The sequence below is a fragment of the Euprymna scolopes genome, chromosome 4 (assembly GCF_053919585.1).
Source record: "Euprymna scolopes isolate OS-2025 chromosome 4, ASM5391958v1, whole genome shotgun sequence".
NCBI classification, from domain to species: domain Eukaryota; kingdom Metazoa; phylum Mollusca; class Cephalopoda; order Sepiida; family Sepiolidae; genus Euprymna; species Euprymna scolopes.
In genome coordinates, this window is record NC_136485.1 from 166390329 (window position 1) to 166410322 (window position 19994).

The 19994-nt window shown below is 31.3% G+C and overlaps 1 protein-coding gene across 4 annotated transcripts in view; it reads right to left on the reverse strand.

Annotated features, from left to right (window-relative positions):
• The window catches only part of LOC145269857 (SPRY domain-containing SOCS box protein 1-like), a 130196-nt gene that overhangs the window by 44634 nt on the left and 65568 nt on the right, over positions 1-19994 (reverse strand). For 2 of the 4 annotated variants that reach the window (XM_080125598.1, XM_080125590.1), the window contains exons 2-3: positions 12499-12549; positions 10814-11622 (exon numbers count right to left, since the gene is read on the reverse strand). In XM_080125598.1, coding sequence (XP_079981724.1) covers positions 10814-11513 — 700 coding nt within the window. In that variant the 5' untranslated portion in view covers positions 11514-11622; positions 12499-12549. The remainder of the gene's footprint in view (positions 1-10813; positions 11623-12498; positions 12550-19994) is intronic. The other 2 variants (XM_080125608.1, XM_080125617.1) reach the window with 1 other exon arrangement.

Here is a 19994-nt window from a genome sequence, read left to right on the forward strand (position 1 = left end):
TACAACTTTTGACAGAGGCAATGGATTTTCACAAGATTGGTATCATTTTGAAACTCAACCCTTCGGACGACAAATATCGAAAAATTATCTAAAAACATTAATTCCTTCGCACATTTCTACAAAGAGGGAGGGAGTCGCTTTTTTTGCCAATATTTTTGAAAGTCATCCCCTCTTTTCGATTAACTAGCCTTAATTTAAACCTTCGCCACTTCTGATTTGGCGATGGACGCAACAGCAAAGATGTCACTTTTTTTTTTTTCACATTCCTTTCCTCTTTCGCGGTACGGATTCGAGCCTGCCTGCCTACTACCAGTTTTTTTTTTTTTTTTGCTCAACACACCTCCAAATACCCGGGCAACACCGGATACCCAGGCTAGTAAATAGATATTTGCAAATGATAATCGAATACTTCATTTCAAAAGAACCACCTCCAGTCTGACTATTTTATTTACAACTTTAAAAAATTATTCAGATATCAAGATGAATTCGACAAAGATTTTTATGTGTTAGAAGAGGATGTCTTCTTCAATTATACCTTAGATTATCCACTGAGAATGACTACATGGTTGGAACAATAATAACATTGAAATAAAAACTCTTGTTGTTTCTACTGATTCCAAATCTTCACTAGTCTAAATAAAGCAGTAGATGTGTGTGTGTGTGTGTTAACATATTTAACCAATAAACTCTTAAACTGGTCACATAAAGCTGAAATTAACAGGAAATAGTAACACATTCTGTAAATTTATTAAGAAAGTATTCATAGCTTTTCATTAATGTCAGAACATTTTTGGTGATTGTCAGTTCTTTACAGTCGTTAATCATGCGGTTTAACAAATTCAGAAGTTCAAAATCAATTGGAGAAAATTTTTGTAAAAATTGTGCCAGTGAATTGTTGTATCTCATCGTTTAATAGGACTCTTCAAATGTAGGAGATGCAAATATTGAATGGGATGAGAAAATGCTGTTTGCTCTTCCTTCATGTGGAAGGTTTGAGAATGTTTATGGGAAATGACTGTATGTTCGTCGTTATTTATGAGAGAAAAAAATTGCAGGAAACAGAACTTGGCAAGTTTCAAGAGCTATCTTCCTGTAAAATTTCCTATAGGAAAGTATAAGTTTGAAATTGGGGAAGTGTGACATTAGTCTCTTGAAATAAATATTTGATTAATATAGCGATAACAGAACTTGGTTCTCATATCAAGCGTTTCCATATGAAGGTAAATTATCACTCAATAATATTGGTTTTGTTAAAAATTCAAATTTGCTAGGAAATTTTTTTAATAAACGCCCCCCCCCCTTTTTTTTTTACAAAGAAGTCTCCACTTATCAAGGTTTGGAGGCCATGCGAGGATAAGGGGATAATGAGTGTACAGTAGTCAATGGGACAATATCGTAGTAATCGTTAGTAGTGGAAATTCGATTACTTAAGTAGACGAATCAGCAAGAACTTCTTCATATTGGACTTGAGGATGACCATATTATAATCAGCTGAAAAGCAGGCAAACGGAAGAGAGTTCCACAGGTGTGCAGTTCTAAGAAAGAAGCTTTGTTCATCGAATCTACGTTTAGGTTTAGGCACAGATAAAGAGTGGTGGAAATTATTGATAGTGGTTTCAACTAGACGAGTGTTTTTCATAAAAGTTTGGCAGGGAGGACCATAGATTGGAGCTCAGACGAGCACTTGCCATAATAACGATAAAGCAGAGACAGGCTTGCAAAGTTTCTTCTGTGCGAAAGAGGGTGTAGAGAAGAGAAAAGGGAATCCCCTATGAGGCTACAAAGTCTATTTTGAACTCTGTCAAGGCAGGAACTCTGTCAAGGCAGATGGAGCAACAGTATGCCATTCTAGGCTCTTATACAGGTAGAGAATTGCATCGGCAGTGAAATATCTACTGGAACGGTAGAACAATCCAACCATTTTTCCAGTGACCTTGGTCACGAATTTGATGTACATGTTCCATTTCAGATCAGATCCGATTAGAGCTTATTTGAATGTTAGTATTTTTTATAGCCCAAAATTATTGATACATTCCCATTATTAAATTTACTCTTGTTGTTGAAAAAGGGGTGAAGAAGAATCAAATGGCAACCATTTTTTGGTCATAAAACAGCAGTTAGCTGGCAACATCAACAGAGGACGGTCAGGTAAGGGGATCATCAACAAACATAATACAATGTTGACTTCAAACATGTCAATATTTAGATATCAACCTGGAACATAAAGGTCATTAACCTCCATCTGTAATTTACAATAGTAAATTGAAAGTATTAGACAAAACAATTGTATGCATAAATGTTTGAGAAGTTACTGGAAAGTATCAGATAAAGATAAACACTGATACTAAAAGCCTTTAAGATTGAGAAATTCACTACTACTATACAAGACGATTAATACTGAATCCAGATAAAGTGATTACAGAGAACAGGGTTCATACAGATTTTCAATGTCCATTTTTCAAGGACTATTCAAGGCTTTTCAAGTTTTTCAAGGTCTTCAGACAAAATTCAAATTGTCAAAACAAAATTTGATATTTAAACAATGATATAATAAACCAAGAAACTTGATAATTGATAACAGAAAAAGTCATTTTCTTATACATGTTTTTAATTTATGGTCTTCAGTTTAATGGCTAGTTAAAGGCAGCACAGAAGAAGTTAGTGCCAGAGGCTGGTCAAACTGGATTCATCCTTTCACTTTTTGTGTTCTGTCCTTAGCTAAAAGCACATCCACACTTTAGTCTGATTTGGGATGTCTACTGGTGTATTTATTGATTCTTAGCTACATTGTAAATCAATTGTGTTTCATATTCTGAAAAAAAATAAATAAATAAAAAATTTAAAAAAATAACTGTTTCGTCCTTAACTCTTCTAAAATATTCAAATCAGCTGTCTGGCAAAAGGCCATTCAATATTTTACAAATCCTGACAACATTTTGACAAATCTGCTGCTATTATCATTATGATCAAAAGAAATAAAAAGATGCACATCTAGATCCTTAGTTATTACAAATCTGGGACCATTAAAGTTACCAATCACAAAAATATCAATTTCTTCTCCAGGACTTTCTTCCTTTATAACAACAAAATGAAGAAAGAAAGAAAAAACTACGAACTGACCAACTACCCCTAAGCTATTTTTAGTGAAACATTGGACTTACAACACCAACGAAAGGACATAAAAATGATTTTATCATTTTCCTGACACCTAAAGTTTTCAAAATATTCAAATTTCTATTCAAAACAAGTGTCTTCAAATAGTGTGCAACTATTTTCTTATAAAAATATCAATGTTTTCTACACCTGAGATGTTAAACATAACTGAATCCATAATAGCAACAATTTGCACAGCTATAACTGACTTTTGTTTTATGTCAGAGTTCTATATTTGCTGCACATCCATATACAAGTTTCCTGGTCAGTTGGATGGTACAAAGCTTGTTGGCTTCTACTCAAAAAAAGGTAGACTGCCATGTTAAAAACATCACTAATTCTACATCCTTCCTGGTCCTGTCAGTCTGTTTTTGACCATTCAGTCAAACATTTGTTACACGAGTAATGCTACACTAGCAATAGATAATTTGATTTCATGACTAAACTAGGGTCAACCAGTCTACGTTTGGATAACGCACTAATCAATGTTATATTACATCTGTGTCAATCTCGCATTTTGATAATTCTTATGCAAAAACGTTGATATTCAAGGTTTCAAGATGAAACATTTGTCATCTCTAGAAGTAGCAATACCAGATCAGTTTTTCTTTACATCCAAGAAACTCAAAGTAAGCATTATCAAAATAAGTAACAAAGAAAGATGGTCTTCAGTTCTTTTTTTTGTTGTTTTTTTTTAAATCAATCTATTAGAACTGGAGTTATGACCATTCATTGGACATTTTGTCTCAAGTCCTATTCAAATGCTATAAGCTTGTGACTGAAAATGGTAGGAAATTTGCACTTTTTAACAAAACTACCCATCTTTAAAAAGCTGTATTTTCAGATCTTTTTTTTAAGATATCAATGAAATTTTGAATACATTATTACACCTTGAAGGTTCACATGGCTGTATTTATGAGCATCTCACTTGGTAACTTGCATACTAATTAGCATAATTTAAGTTTCATTTTAATGACTTAAAGTAGAAACATCATAAAAACAGCTAAAAAAAAAATGGTAGGTGACACTTTATCACGTGAAGTATTATTCTAATGGATATTACCATTTGTCAGCATCACACCATGAAAAATCCAAGATGACGACCAGAAAATCCAAGATGGCCACTACGACAATTCATAGAAAGTTTTAACAAAATATGGCTTGTAGCATATCAAATTAAAGGAAATTTTGGACAGATTGCATATAAAACTATGTCCCATCACTAAAAATTGCCACATTGTAAGTATTTTAACTTTTATATATGACTTTGAAAGGAACATAATGATTAAAGAATGTAAGATTTAAATCATTATCAACCACCTTAGGTATTTGTAGCATAATCTAAAAGTACTAAGATTTGTAGGAATCAGACATTTTGCAGCTTATTGTACAATGAATTCCTATTTTTCTGGTTCTTCAATTTTAGCAAGGTTTTTTAATTTTGCTTTTTTTCTAATCAGTCTATGAACTTTGACTCTCAATGTATCCAGTTGTTGAACAGAATATTGTGAAATTTCAAGCACATTGAAAATTTTGGAAACTGAATGATTTGTGGCAAATTTTCCCGTTAACTGAAGGCTGTATCCATTTGACAATATTTTGGTTTCCATATCAATGGATAAGGCAGTTTATTGTGCAAAAGTTGCACTAGCTAATGTTAATATTTCAAATTTGAAATCACTAGTATGCAAGATTTCATCTGCAACAAAATAACATAATTCATTTTTATTCTTAGTCCTGCAATTTGAAAACCTCTATAATATAAATCTCACTTGTCTGTTTAAATGTACATACATACTTATGTATGTATGTATGTATGTATGTCTGCCTAAAACTTTCAATAGAGGCGATGGAGTTTCATGAGATTGGTATCATTTTGAAGCTTAACCCTTCAGACAATAAGTATCGAAAAATTGGCAAAAACCTTAATTCTTTCACCCTCAACTGAGCACTTTTCTACAGGGAGGGGTTGCTTTCTTTGCCAATATTTTTGAAAGTCATCCCCTCTTTTCGATTGACTAGCCTTAATTTAAACATTCGCCACTTCCGGTTTGGTGGTGGATGCAACGGCAAAGACGTCACTTTTTTTTTTTTTGTGTTCTTTTCCTCCTTTGCAGTACGGGTTCGAGCCTGCCTGCCTACAACTACTTTTATTTTCTTTGCTCAACACACACACCTCCAAACACCCAGGCAATGCCGGGCACACAGGCTAGTTTGTTATAAACTAGTAAACTAGGGGGATTTATCATTTAGCCCTCTAGCAGTCTAATAATATAAATACATTTTTAAAAAGGAGTTTGGTATATTTTCACAGCTAGAAAAAAAATACATAAATTATATATATATACACACACACACACACATACCTGAAAGTCATAAAACATCTGAAGGTTTTATAGAAAAATGCACAAAATTATATTCAAAATACTAATCTATATTTCTATAAAAGTGAAATTGTCTGTGTGTGTACATTTCCCTACCAAACTACTCTGTCAATATTCAGTCTACAGACTCGAGATTTGACATAAGGGGTATTGAGATTTGGGGAAATCTTGAATCAGTTTTCGGACAGAAATTTGGCTGTCAAGGGATCAAAGTTCAACTATTTAACATACATAAAGTTTAGTTCTGCATCATGCAAAAAAAAAAAAAAAGAAAGAAAAAGAAATTACTAAGTCTATCATTTGTCCCCCCCACCCTCACCCCCCGGACAGATTTATAGAAAAAAAAAAAAAAATTGAGATACAACTTCTAGTTTAACTTGTAAGAAATGGAAGCAACCTCAATTTTTTTTTTTTTTTTTTTTTTTTTTTTTACAAAATCATTCAAAAAAGTTTTATTCATTCATATTTTTCATTTGTTGTAAATGAACCAGATTATGTAGCATAGACAACAAAACGAAAAAAATGATAAAAAAAGCAAATATATGACAAATATTAGCAAAGACAAGTCATTCTTCTACCTGGTTATATTTAAGTTAGGACAAGAACAAAAATGGCTAAAAATGAGATGGTCATCTAGGGAGTCTATATAATCGCTCAAAAATTGAAAATTAGACAAAATACTGATAGAAGCCCACCCAATAAACCTTACTGTGACATTAAAGATAAATGTAGTGTAAAGCCTGTTTATTTTTAACAGTTAACTTGTGAAATCAGAGAATGATGGAGTCACAAAATTAACCGACAAGTAGAATAATTCAAAGAGACATGCTAATCATTGTGCAAGTGAATGAAGGGCTTCTTTAGAAATAAATAAATAAAAAAGGAAACTATGAAGTATGAATGACAAAAAAAATATACCAAAACTATGAGTACAATTGCCATTCTGGAAAACTATAATGTAATAGAATATATCTTAAAATGTATAAAAAGAAACATAAAAAATTAACCTTTATAAAATAAGAATTAGTAGACAAAATGCATTATCTAAATATGTCTACAGATATTTGTTGTTTATTTCTGTAGATAGACCAAACGGTGTCAGTGATGCTACGGTAACAACAAGTTCTATGGTAGAGATTCACTGGCAGTATTTCAACCATTTCACTACTTACCAATAACTGAAGGGAATGAGTAGATTTACGCTTTTTCCAGAAGCCTTCTCTGAGGATCTATTTCCGGTTTTGAAAGTAGGATAGTTGCCAAGAACAGAAACGAACATGCCCTGCCTTTTAATTAATAGCTTGGAGAAGGGATTAAGAGGGGAGAAGGCATGGACTCGTGCCAGAATTTGATCTTGGCTGACAGATTCCATTTTCTGTGCAGTTATCCACATATGCAAATAAATTATACGAAAAATCTTATAAAATGAAATCTATAAAATTGCATAATATAAATGTAAGCAATATTGAATTTAAAAAAAAAAAGGTTTCAAGCAACTTTTATGATATTGATGAAACTAAGGATGAATTAATTATTACATATATTCTGTAAATAATAAAAAAAAAAAAAAAAAAAAAAAAACTTATAATACATTTTTACAAAATCTTATAAGATTATGAAAAATAAATGGATCAACCCTAATTGAGGGTGATTTGAAAGCTCTCTTTTCATTGAATACTACACCAAAATGTAAAAGAGGGCAGCTATTCTTTCCCTGGATTGCTTCACTTAGCATTTTAAGATGAAGATCATGGGTGAGTGCCTTAGGGAGGAGGCATCAAGCACCATTTTTTAAAATCTTTTTATATAACTTGACTGAAGATTGAACCCTGGTTTCCTGGTCCATTAATGAGCACAAATCATTATGGCAAACAGGCTAATACTAAGATTACAATAAATGTTTTTGGAATAAAAATATTTTAGAGAAACATTGAATACATGATGATTTTTGCATTCACATGCGATGAGGGGGACATAAAGACATTGGGAAAAACCACCCTCAATATGCAAATATGACACAAAATGCAACTTTGTTTATTCATATAAGGTTTATTTCAACAACAGACTGAGTCTTCTTAATATGATTCATAGTTTTATTTATATATATATATATATATATATATATATATATTACAGAATTTCAAAATATTATCTTGCATTGAAATATCTGAATTAAACAATAAATTTGTTTATAAAAAAAAATATAACTTTTTTTCTAGCTATTCAAACCTATTTATATACGTAATTCTTAAATTTCAAAATACATGCAACACTTCAAATCTAGGTAATATTTGTTTAATTCCTTTTGCATGGCTAACGCGACACCCTGCTGATTACTGTTTTTGAAAATTATACCATCATAAGACCTCCAAACTAATACTCTCGCTCGCAGATTACACCATGCAGACCAGAAAAAAGAGAATTTAAAAAGAAAACAGGCTTTCATTAACAAGGATGTATTCATATCTGAATTAAACACCAAATTTGTTTTTAAAAAAATGCACTGTTTTCTAGCCTTCCAAACGTATTTATTTTCACAAAATATGCAACACTTCAAACGCAGATATTTCTTTATTACCTTGTATTATCGATTTAAATAACAATAGCTTATTCTGTATATAATATACAGGTGATAAATGAAAACTTTTGTATTTATTCACTTAGATGAATATTTGAAATACTTAAAAATTATGAAGTGAAATTAGAAATTAAAAAAAAATTCATTTATAATTAAAAAAAAGAAGAAAAAAAAGAAGCTTTATGTCATACTAGAATGCAGAAACTGATTACAGTTGAGTAAATGATCTTTTACGACCAGATTTTTTAATGCAATAAATAAATTCTTTAATCATGGAACCCATACAACAAAAGTGTGCAACTGACGCATAAACAAACCCCTCATTCACATAGATGCAAACTTTGAAGACCAGTTGAACTGACAAGCCATAAGAGTAAAAAATATTTCCTATACAGGTGTTTTTTTGAAAGGCGACTTTAAAGTACAATTTTACAATAAAAGGTTAGAGTAATTTGATTGACAAACTACATAGTATTTGACAAGTGTCATTTTTTAAAATTAAAATAGGATTATTTTTATATGTGTGATGATACGCATATTTTAAAGACTTTTTTTTACATATAAAAAGAAAAAAATAAATTTTGTTTACGTTTAAATTTTATTGAAAAATAACTGAAATTGAAGGGATTTCAATACATTTATCAGTTGTCACAACTAGATCAGTTTATGATTTAATAAATTTAACTTCAAACGTATCTAAAAAAAGAAATTTTTATAAATAGTCTTTTTAATAATTAAATACAATCATGGGAAAATATAGACATTAAAATTTGTTAAAAATGTTCCATTAAAAAAAAAATAATAATACTTAGATTTAAATAATAAAATAAAATAATTTTTTTTGTCATAACCAATCAATTTTATGAAAAAGCTCTTGAATACTCCATTTTTATAGGAAAGATTAATTTTTTATACATCTCCAAGAAACAACCTTCTTTTTTATATGTTCTTGACTACATAATGAATAATAAACTTATTAATGCTTATTAGAATAAAGCTAAAATGACAAAAGCAAACCAAATTGCATTCCTATAATTCAATGAGAAACAACTAAAGCATGTATGGTCCCCCGTAAGTGCACAATGAGCAAGGCCTAAAAAAAAAAAAAAAAAAAAGACTAAGTTAAGCATCCCCCCCCCCCCGCCCTTTAGCTCCAAAGGTCCCCAGGGGACGTCAAATCCTGGTGAAAATGAACAAATGGTGTAGTTTTAGGTCTTAACATATGTAAATTTAAGTTCTGCACCATGAATAAAAAAGAAATGATTAAGTCCATCATTTATCCCCCCTCCCACTAATTTAGCCCAAAAGTCCCCAATGTCTTGACATTTAAACTCGAGTTCAGCACCATGCAAAACTGCTAAATAGACATACACAGAAAATTTTGGACAAATATGATAAAATAGTCCCAAAAATGGAGTATTTTTATTAGCCCTAAAAGAACACCTGGGAGACACCCAAGAGTTATCACGAAGTATAAATAAACAAAATTATATAGAAATCAGTTAGTTACAACTTTTCAGAAAGTTTATAAAAATCCAAGGCATCAATTTTTTTTTAATAAAGCACAAAACAGTCAATTTTAGCCATTTTAACCCGAAAAGCACCGGGGGTGGGGGGGCTGGAGTTTTCCTGGAAAATCCGTTCTGTTACTTTTTTACTTATATCATGTTTAATGTTTGTGCAAAATTTTTTAGAGTGCAAGGTGTAATTATTGAGAAAAGTGCAGGCAGACAAACGGACAAGGGTGAATTTCATGCTCCTTTTGTCGGGAGACCAATAATGGGATTGAGCCAAAGTCCTCATCCAATGCTGCATCAAATGAAAACTATAGTCTAACAACCATCAAATAGTTTTGAACATTTATTTTGAGGTGAGAAATAAAGGCACGGGGAGCTTATTTTTCTAGGAAAGATTATTTTTCATCACCAAGATATGTTTTAAGCATATTAATTTTTGAAAACCAACGCTAAAATATTCATATTAAATATTCACCTCTACTTAATCATTAGGGAGGGACAGGGGACTTGCATTTTTTAGATCACAGTTTAGTATGCCTGTTTAGTCAGATATTTTGTTTAACAAGCCAAGCATGCGGGATTCTCCTCCATAAGTAAAAAATTTATTTTCACCATAACTAATGTTTGTACAAAATTTCAAAAAATCCAAGGAGTGGTTATTGAGAAAAGTGCAAACAAATGAACGGGCAAACGATTTCAGGGTAATTTTACTCCTATAATGGCCCCCAAGGAGGGCAATCAGTTATCCCGAAAAATCACTATGACTATTTGTGCAAAATTAAAAAAAAAAAAAAAAAAATCCATGGTGTGGTTATTGAGAAAAGTGTGAACAAACGAACAGAAGAGAATAACTAGGTCCAATCGCCCTTTGCCAGGGGACCAATAAATATATTGGTCAGAATCTAGGTTTCTTTTCAAAAGAGCATAATTCCATTGTCAATTCTTCATATTCAATAATAAAAACCCAAAAAACAAGCAGCAAAATTTTTAACAAAACTAGAATCAAGTTTTTACATGTCATTTAATATTTTCTAGAGTATGTACTCAAGATAAGTATAATATACCTGGGACTAAACAAACAAAAAAAAAAAAAAGAAAAAAAAAATGATCAAAGTGAAATCAAAATAGTACAACCATTTTTCCAAATTGCATACTTTAGAAATATAATGTTGTATACTTACGATCGAGTCCTCCAATGTAGCGTATTGTTATTTCACAATGTCCCCATACAGCACTAACTATTGGAAAAAGTTTCTTGCCCTTTAAACCACGGAATGCCACTCCTAGGTACTGTCCATCCACAACAAAGCTTAATGTACCTTCATCCATGTCTAAAACAACAAGAAAACTATCTGGTACCAAAAAATTTTCCTCCGAGTTCGGTAATTTCGGGTAAGATATACCAGGATTATTCTTTACATCATGATAAAGTTTGTTGCGTCCTAAGTCCCAACCCCAAGATTCATGATTGCTTCCGACTAAGGACTGGTATCCTACACAGTGTAAAGGAGCATCAAGTGTTGCTACTCCGACAACTGCATGTGTCCCTCGTTGTTGGGTACTCCAGACAATTTCCCAGACGTGCAAGCCACGAGAATAACCAACTTTCCCTCGAATACAATCCGTGCTCTGAGCAACTGGGTGTCGATGGAACGTAGTTTTATCGTCATCCTTTACGAATATGTTTAACGACCGATCATCGGCATTCCAAGCATGAGAAATTTGGACTTCTGATGGAACCGGAGGCATGTCCAGTAACATGTCCAGTCGACTTGGCTTCTGAAAATCAGGGTTGTATGCCTGTTCCTTGTTAAGGACTTTATATGTTGGCTCTCTTGATATAGTCTTTAGGCCACCCGAGACTTTCTGCCCCATGTTCATTGGTCCAGAGTAAATTCTCTGACCAGCAGCAGCGTAGCAGTCTCAGAGTGGAGAAAAGTTATGCCAACGCAACCAGGATCATGACCGAAATACATTGCAATGTTGAAAACTGAAAAAGATAAAAAAAAATAATTTTATTAATATATAAGGAGAGAGGCACGAGCAGAACTGAAAAAAATAGTAATGGATTCTGTGTGAAAAATGTATAAACTATTTGATGTGAAAATTAAAATTTTGATTAATGTATAGAAGACTTGCATTACTGTTTCGATATATTATTCTTATTCATATGACCATAATAAAAATGTCAGATTTAAATAATCATACATTTATCCATCAGAAAATATAGTCAGTCCACATTTAAGCAATTAACATTTTTACTAATACAGCTTATATATGTAAACATTATTGCTAATCATTAATATGTTAATGATTTTGAAATACGAATGCAAGAAATTATGCATAAATCACTGATTTTTTTTTAGTTATTTTATTTTTAACACTAAAAAAATTTAATCATTTTTAAGTGAAAATAAAATATTTTTAAGAATTTAAAAATATTCTAAGCAATATAAATTGGTTTAACCTTTATGAACAAGTTAAATTAAAAATTACAAGTTGTATCTAAATAACAGTGAAACAAAACAAAAATATAATCAAGATATTTTAGTTTAAAATAAAAAATAAAAGATTTTCATGTGAAGCACTCAAGATTTCATTCACAAGATTAAGATCTTATTTTGGTTCATCCTAAATAGTTATTAGTGATGCTTTTTACCACAATAGAAATAGAGTGAAAACTCATTAAATTCTTTCTTTTTTTTTTTTTAAGTAGAATTCCTAATACCAACATTTTATGTAATAAAAAAAAAAGAAAAACATGTAAATGGGACATTTTCTTATGCAGACTTAACAATTGTATGTCAAATGCAAAGGACCCTAAAAGAAAAGAAAAAAAGAAAAAATAGAAAAATGACAAGCATACCAATACATGGAATACATCATAAGGTATAGGGTTGAGGGAATGCAGGGTTGGCTGTAATAAAGCAAAATATATATGTAAAATGAATAAAAACTGATAAAGCTTGACCGTCCATCACACTCAAATTTGAAGAGTGAACGGTCAGGCCATCAATATTACAGTTGTTTGAAACTGAAACAAATGACAATCACATCTTGAATCTTCCGGGGGTTTTTTCCTTCAATTATTGTAAGAATTTCTTTTATTGTGCTGTGAAATTGAACATTTGTTTTAGATGTGTCCAATCATCTGAGAGACTGTGTGATTAGCTGGTCTGCCTGTCATGCTATAATTTGAAATAGCATTTTCATCACTCAGCCAACAAATTGAATGGACACAACTTTATATCAATTCTTATAATTCAGATAAGAATCCTTTCACAATTGAAAAAAGATCACATTTGTTGTTCAAATGCAGTTTGCATAACACATGAGCAATGGAAGTCAAAATTACAAATATTCAAAGCATAAGTTTTAACATAAACACCTATTAAAAAATAGGGAACAAACCAAAGTTAGGGTTAGAGTTATATATATAGGTTATATATCACACACAGGGTGGGATAGAGCAACTTGCTTTATTTGGAATATCAATTCAAACAAAAAAGCAAGTTGCTCTGCTCCATCCTGTGTGTATATATTAGTGATGGGACGATTCAATATCCCCCCTCCCGATTCTGATACAATTATCGATTCCATACTAAATCCATAATTCCGATACAATTATAGATTTTGATTCTTTATAAACCTCTAAATATTTAACTATAAAATGGTTATTTTGTCCCGATTACAAAAAAAAATCTTAAATGTGCATGTATGTTCTCTAACATAGAAACACACTTCTGAGGGGTGATCTATAGTTTTTAATTTTGATTAAAGTTAAAAATCAATAAATATTTATTATTACTACTACTACTAACAGTGGAAGATTAAAAAAAAAAAAAATGAAATAAAAAAAATATATATATATATTTCCAGGAATCATTTTTGGCATCGGAAAATAGGCACAAATTTTTCCAATACCCCAAAAAGTTCCGCTTTTTCCAATTCCGATTAATCAGCCTAACACTTATATATATATGCGCCATTTATTAATTTGTATGTTTTGTTTGGAAAATGGGTGTGATAAGCAGATGTCATTTGCCCAAAAAGTGACCATTATGCAAAAAAAAAAAAAAAAAGATTCAACCAACAGGTTGTTTAACCTCCAAACTGCATTCAAAGAAAAATAACTTTGATATACAAATCAGATTTGAGATTCTGTATAATTTTAAAATTACACTAGATAATCATTGTAACAAACTTTAAAATTTCAAATGGATTCAAAAAATATTTTTGCTACAGATGGATTAATGGCAAACATAGCCGCAATTAAAACTCTGCTTTATTTACACATTAATTTACTAATTATCTTTGAAATTGTTCTAAGAATACAATAAATAAATAAATAAAAATAAGATTTAAAAAATGCAAAAGGAAACGATTCTTTGATGAAACAAATTTTTCAGAGTAGACAGCTGAGGTTTTTGTTTAAATTATTTTAAAATATTACACTAAAAATGGGTACAAAAATTTGGTTTTATATTGGCAGTAATCCAATATTTACACAATGAGATTGCTTATCTGGTTAAAATGTTGGCTAGAAAAGTAGCTGTGTCAAGCAAGACAAACATCTGTATTAGCAAAAATTGACAGAAACTAAATATAATCAACTAAATATTGAAATGTATAAAAACATAAAAATGTAAATTCATAAATAACTTAAAAGTATCAATTATTGTTCAGAGTAACCTCAACACTATGATAGAAATCCAACACGAGATAGAGGACAAAGAATAATAAAAGTAAATACATTTTATCCAGTAATTTAAAATTTGCTAGCCAATAAAAAGTACCACAAATAAAAATGCATAGTTCGTAAGAATGTATGAAACTTCATTAAATTTTTACAGGGAAAAAAAAGGGTAAAATATGGATAAGAAATATGCAAGCATTAAAATGTCTGATCAAATAACTGACATCTGAAACAAAATAAGTCGGTGAAAAAGTGTATCTTCCCTATCTTTGAAGTTGGACTAACTATCACACTGACACTGAGATTAGAATGCCAAATTCATATTCCAAATAGAACAGCAATAGCTTTCTAATATATTTAATCATGTCTAGTTTGCAAAATGGCATCGTATTAATTCACTATTGTTATTGTTTTCTAATTCAATGACTTTTCATTTTATTATAATAGTTTTCTATTTACACACGTTTTTATATTGTGGATAGAAGCTTAGCATTCTTGGTGAAAAAAGTCTTTACAAGCGAATTTACTTATGGGGTTGCGATTTAGTTGTCTAGATTGTAAACTATGAACAAATCCCAACCCAAATACACATTACGGCCAAGCAAACAAGTCAACAAGTAACCCTTCCTCCTGATATTTTTTAAATTCATCAATAAACGTTTAGCATTTTAGATGAAAGGTTCTTTCCAGTTAATTTACTTCTTGGAGTTACAATTCTTGTTTCAATTTTTCCGGGCAACACTGTAACGGTTGTAGAGAAAGATCTCCCATATTTTGAAGAGATATAATAAAAAATACAACTATCAAGAGAATAAAACAATTATATTTCTGAGAAATATATAAAAGCAGTTTTATTTTTTAATTATATTAGACAAATGGTATCCGTTCTTGTCAATAATTGGCTAAGTGAAGTTTGAAAATTATGTCTGCTCCAAGAAATTACAAAAATCATGTGGTCATTATCTTTAGTGACGTGCTTGACCAGGTTGAATTGTTTATATTCAGAGAGATAAGATTTCAGAGTATGAAGATTTCTGTTATTGGTTCAAGTGCCTAGCATTTTGTGGCATTTGCAATAAGGGATGGGGCACCACTTTGAAAATATGTCAACATATTGAAGAAAGATTCTAATATCACAAAGAACCATGTTTTAAGATAAAATAAATTTTATAACATTTAATGTTAACTTTCAAAACCTTCATTTCAAATATATAGTGAAATATAAAAAAAAATAATTTCACTTTTTAATCAAATTATCAAGCATTTATCACACAAGCAAAAAAGGAAAATATAAAAAATTCTCAGAAACTTGCTGGAAAGAAATTAAAGTTTAAGGAATATTTATTAATTGACATCTAATAACTATTGTTAAAATTTCACAAAAAACAAAGTTATTGGAGTTTTCATAAAGTGCTTCTACCCTATTCACATAAAACTAAATATAGTGCTCATTGTAATCACTTATGCCTGACAGCTGTATTTCAAAATTCATAATTAGCATTAGCTAAGGAATAAATCCTGAACATAGAAATACACAAATACAGATAATTTGATCTTGAGATTAAATTTAATCAATATTTTATTAATTATTATTATTTTATTAACCGTTTGTGTTGATAGTTTTTTTGTTATGTTTTTTAGGCCAACAGCATTCACCTTCGATGGGTTGAACCGGCTTTCTCCTGGGGATGGGAGAGGGGGTTAGGGAATATCAAATTCACAAGCAGTCCCCAGATAGTAAATTATGTTTCATAGATGAGACGTTATTAGAGAGAATAGGATGGGTACTTTTCACATACAGTTTGGAGCTACAGAAAGAAAAGATGTCAGCATCCTCTTCTATAAAAAAAATAAATAAATAAAAATCAAGCTAGAAATGTCAAGTAGCAAGTAGTCGTAACCACTGTGTGCAGCATTTTTCAATGGAAGCAAAAAACAAAAAAACAAAAAAAACATTTACACACTCTTAAATTGCTTTCCATTACATAAAAGCAGCATTAGATAAATAGTACGATTGTAGTTGAGAGAAATAATAATCAAGTTTCAAACTATGTCTCGGGAATTTTTAGATGAAGCTTAGTTGAATTGTATTATAAGGACTACAATTCTCAATGTTTCAGTTGATATAACCTAACAACCTTCTTCATATACATCTTGTCAAATTGGGAATCAGTATGAAATTTCAAACGAGCCGGGCATGTGGGGTCCTCCTCCACGAGTGAAAAATTTACTTTCATCATGACTAATGTTTGTGCAAGTTATTTTTTTTTTTAATTTATTTTTTTTTTAATTCAAGGAGTGGTTATTAAGAACAATGTGAACAAACAAAACAAACGATTTGGGGGCAATTTTACCACTATAATTGCCCGGGGGGGGGGGCAGTTATCCCGGAAAATCCGTTCTGGAAAAAAATTTATTTTCACCATTACTAATGTTTATGCAAAAAATTTTTTTAAATCTAATTATTGAGAAAAGTGTGAACAAACGAAAGAGTGAATTACTAGGTCCAATTCCTCATTTGTCAGAGGACCAACAAAGAATACAGTTTGAAATTCTGTATAGAGTTGAGCAAAATCAATCTAAAGAAGGCCACAGGTTACATTGACCGAAATATTGTGAGAATGATATCCAAGATGAAAATAGTCCGAATAATCCAAATAACAGTTCAAATTGTTTTAGAAGCCTTTTCTATTGATCACAATTATCTATATCGAATTATTTTTATTTTAAAACATTTAAAGTATTATAGGAAAAATAATTCTTATTTAAAATGTTTTATAATTTATTCTTTTAAGTAAATCATTAATTATAATCAAATTATTTTGCAAAATTGATTTCATTCATTGCAACACATTCAAAGAGAATCTAACATTAAGACTTTCATTTAATTGCAGGTTAACTTAAGAAAACTGCTTTTCAATCAAATTAAACTTCAAATAAAAACACCTAAAATATAATTCACCCAATTTTATTCATATAGAAAATGATTTAAAGCCATGAATAAAAAAAAATGTAATTATTAAATGTTCCATGTACAGAAGTAGCTGATAGCAAACGGCATTCGTTTCAAGTCTGTGAATGGGGAATAGTTGAACAAAATATATTCTTAAAAAAAAAAAAAATAAATAAATAAATAAGATATATATTTATCTAATGTTTCATTATTCAGAAATGAGAGCTCAATTCAACCTTTTAGTTGTATTCAAGATTGAGAATGTTCTGTTAATCCGTACAACACAAATACCACATATAAGAGACACTAAATGTCCTTAAGAATACATAAGCAATAAGAAACATCTTCAAGATGACAAACGCCTACAAATAGTACAGTACATTCAAAACTTTCTCAGCGAAGCCATTACAGAGCTGAAATAAAATAAGCCACACAAACTGATATAGGGAAGCAGTAATCAGGATGCAGTTTGAGAAGAGCATACAATGTCAAGCACTATCTAAGTGACTAGGACCAAATCCAAAGAATTCAAACTTCATATGGAAAACAAGCTGTTTATACAAGGTAGCTTCAATAAGTTTCCAGACTTTTTTCGTTCAGGCATTTAAAATTGTTGTAGACTCTTGAAAATTCAGTAAGTTATTGCTATACATCTTATGAGATGAGATTATGGCAGGTGCTCGTCTGAACTCCAATCCCTGGTCCCCCCTCGCCAATCTTTCACGAAAAACACCCGTCTAGCTGAATCCACTGTGAAAAATTTCCCCCACTCTATATCTGTGCCTAAATCAAAACGCGGATTCCATGAACAAAGATTCTTTCATAGAACTGCACGCCTGTGGAACTCTGTTCCATCTGCCTGCTTCCCTCCGGACTACAACTTGGATGTCTTCAAGTCTAATGTTAACAAATTCCTAATGAACCGCCCCCTTAAGTAAACACTCCATCAAATCTCCACACTAACGTAATGTACTTGCAATAACCCTTGTCCCTGAGTGGCTTCCGGCCCTTGATAAGTGATGATCACTGTAAAAAAAAAAAAAAAAAAAAAAAAAAAAAGATGACCGACCAATTTTTATGATTTCAGGTTCAAATGAAGAGTTACAGCCAGAATTGGAATACACCCTACTAAAGTCTGATTGTCACAGCTGGTGATTTCAAAAATGCAATCTGGATGTGAGGACACTTTAGAAGAACGATATGCAATGAAATTCTGTTTTAAATTTGGAAAAAATGCTACAGAAACATATGGAATAGTTAAGAATGCTTTTGGACCATTTTGCATAAATCGAGCATCAATTTTTGAGTGGTATAAGAGATTCAAAGAAGGCAGAAAGTCTGTGAGGAATGATGAGAAGTGCGGAGGAATAAAGAACACCGGGGCTGATTGGCCAAATAAAGAATTTCAGGGAAAAGAACCATCCCCTGTAGGAACATTAAGTGCACAGTTTGATGTCAATGCTGAAATTGTACACACAATTATTCATGAAGAATTGCAGACGTGGAAAATTTGCAAAATTTTGTCACAAGGGTGCTTAGAGAAGATCAGAAAAAGACGTCATAACAGGGAGATGGCCGAGCTGATCAATTCAGATCTCACAGTTCTTGATGCTCTGATGACCTGCAATGAAAGCTTGATCTACTGCTATGACCCAGAAATAAAGAGACAGAGTTCCCAAGAAGGCCAGATAGAGCAAATCCAGTTAGAAACTTATGATCCCTTTTTTTGACAGCACGGGCATGATTTACATGCACTGGGTTCTAACTGGACAGTCAACAAGGAATACTATGTTGAAGTTTTAAGGGAGTTCAGGAAGAGATTCTGTTGGAAGAGGCCAACATGCTTCAAATCAGGTCAGTGGCATTTCCACTAGGACAATGCACAAGTCCACAACTCCATTCTTGTCACAGACATACTTACTTACTTGTACTTGAAACGACATTCACCCTGGAGGAGTTGAGTCGGCTTCATGAAGATGCACATCTCGTACCACTGCGGCCCAAGCCCGGCGATCGGAGGCGATTATTTGACTAAGATGGGTATCAAGACAGTTCCTCACCTTCCCTATAGTTCAAATCTTGCTATCTGTGACTTTTTGTTATTCCCTAAGCTCAAGGAAAACTTTAGAGGCTGTTGCTATGAGACAAGAGGAGATGAAAGAGACACTCACACAAGAGGACTTTTATGGGGCCTTCCAGAAGATGTTATACTGTTCCAACAAGTGCTTTGTTGGTACAGTATAATGAAACTTATAAACTAGCAACATTATTGGAGGAATTAATGACTTGAATAATTTTCCTAATAGCAACCAGAAAAATGTATTACTTAAACTATTAAGCTAGCCAAGACTTACTGTCATTCTAGAATAAATTTACCAAGTTTGGAATTTAAAGTTAACTTTGCCTAAAAAAAGTTTTTTGTTGTTTAAAAAAAATATATAAATCCAAAGTTTAACTACAACTGACACACTAATAATTTATGTGAACATTACAAAGTATTCTGATGCTACTGTCACAAACTGTTGATGTGTAAAAAAAAAATAAATAAATAAAAAAAAAACATTTTTTTTTTTTTTTAAAGCCAAGGAAAGGTAGAAAAAAGGGTAAATTGCCAAACAGAAAAACAAGGTGAAAAAAAAAAAAAAAATATAAGCCAAATGAGTGCCAGGTGAATTGTGTCAAAATTAGTGATGAAAATCAATTTGAGGCAGTA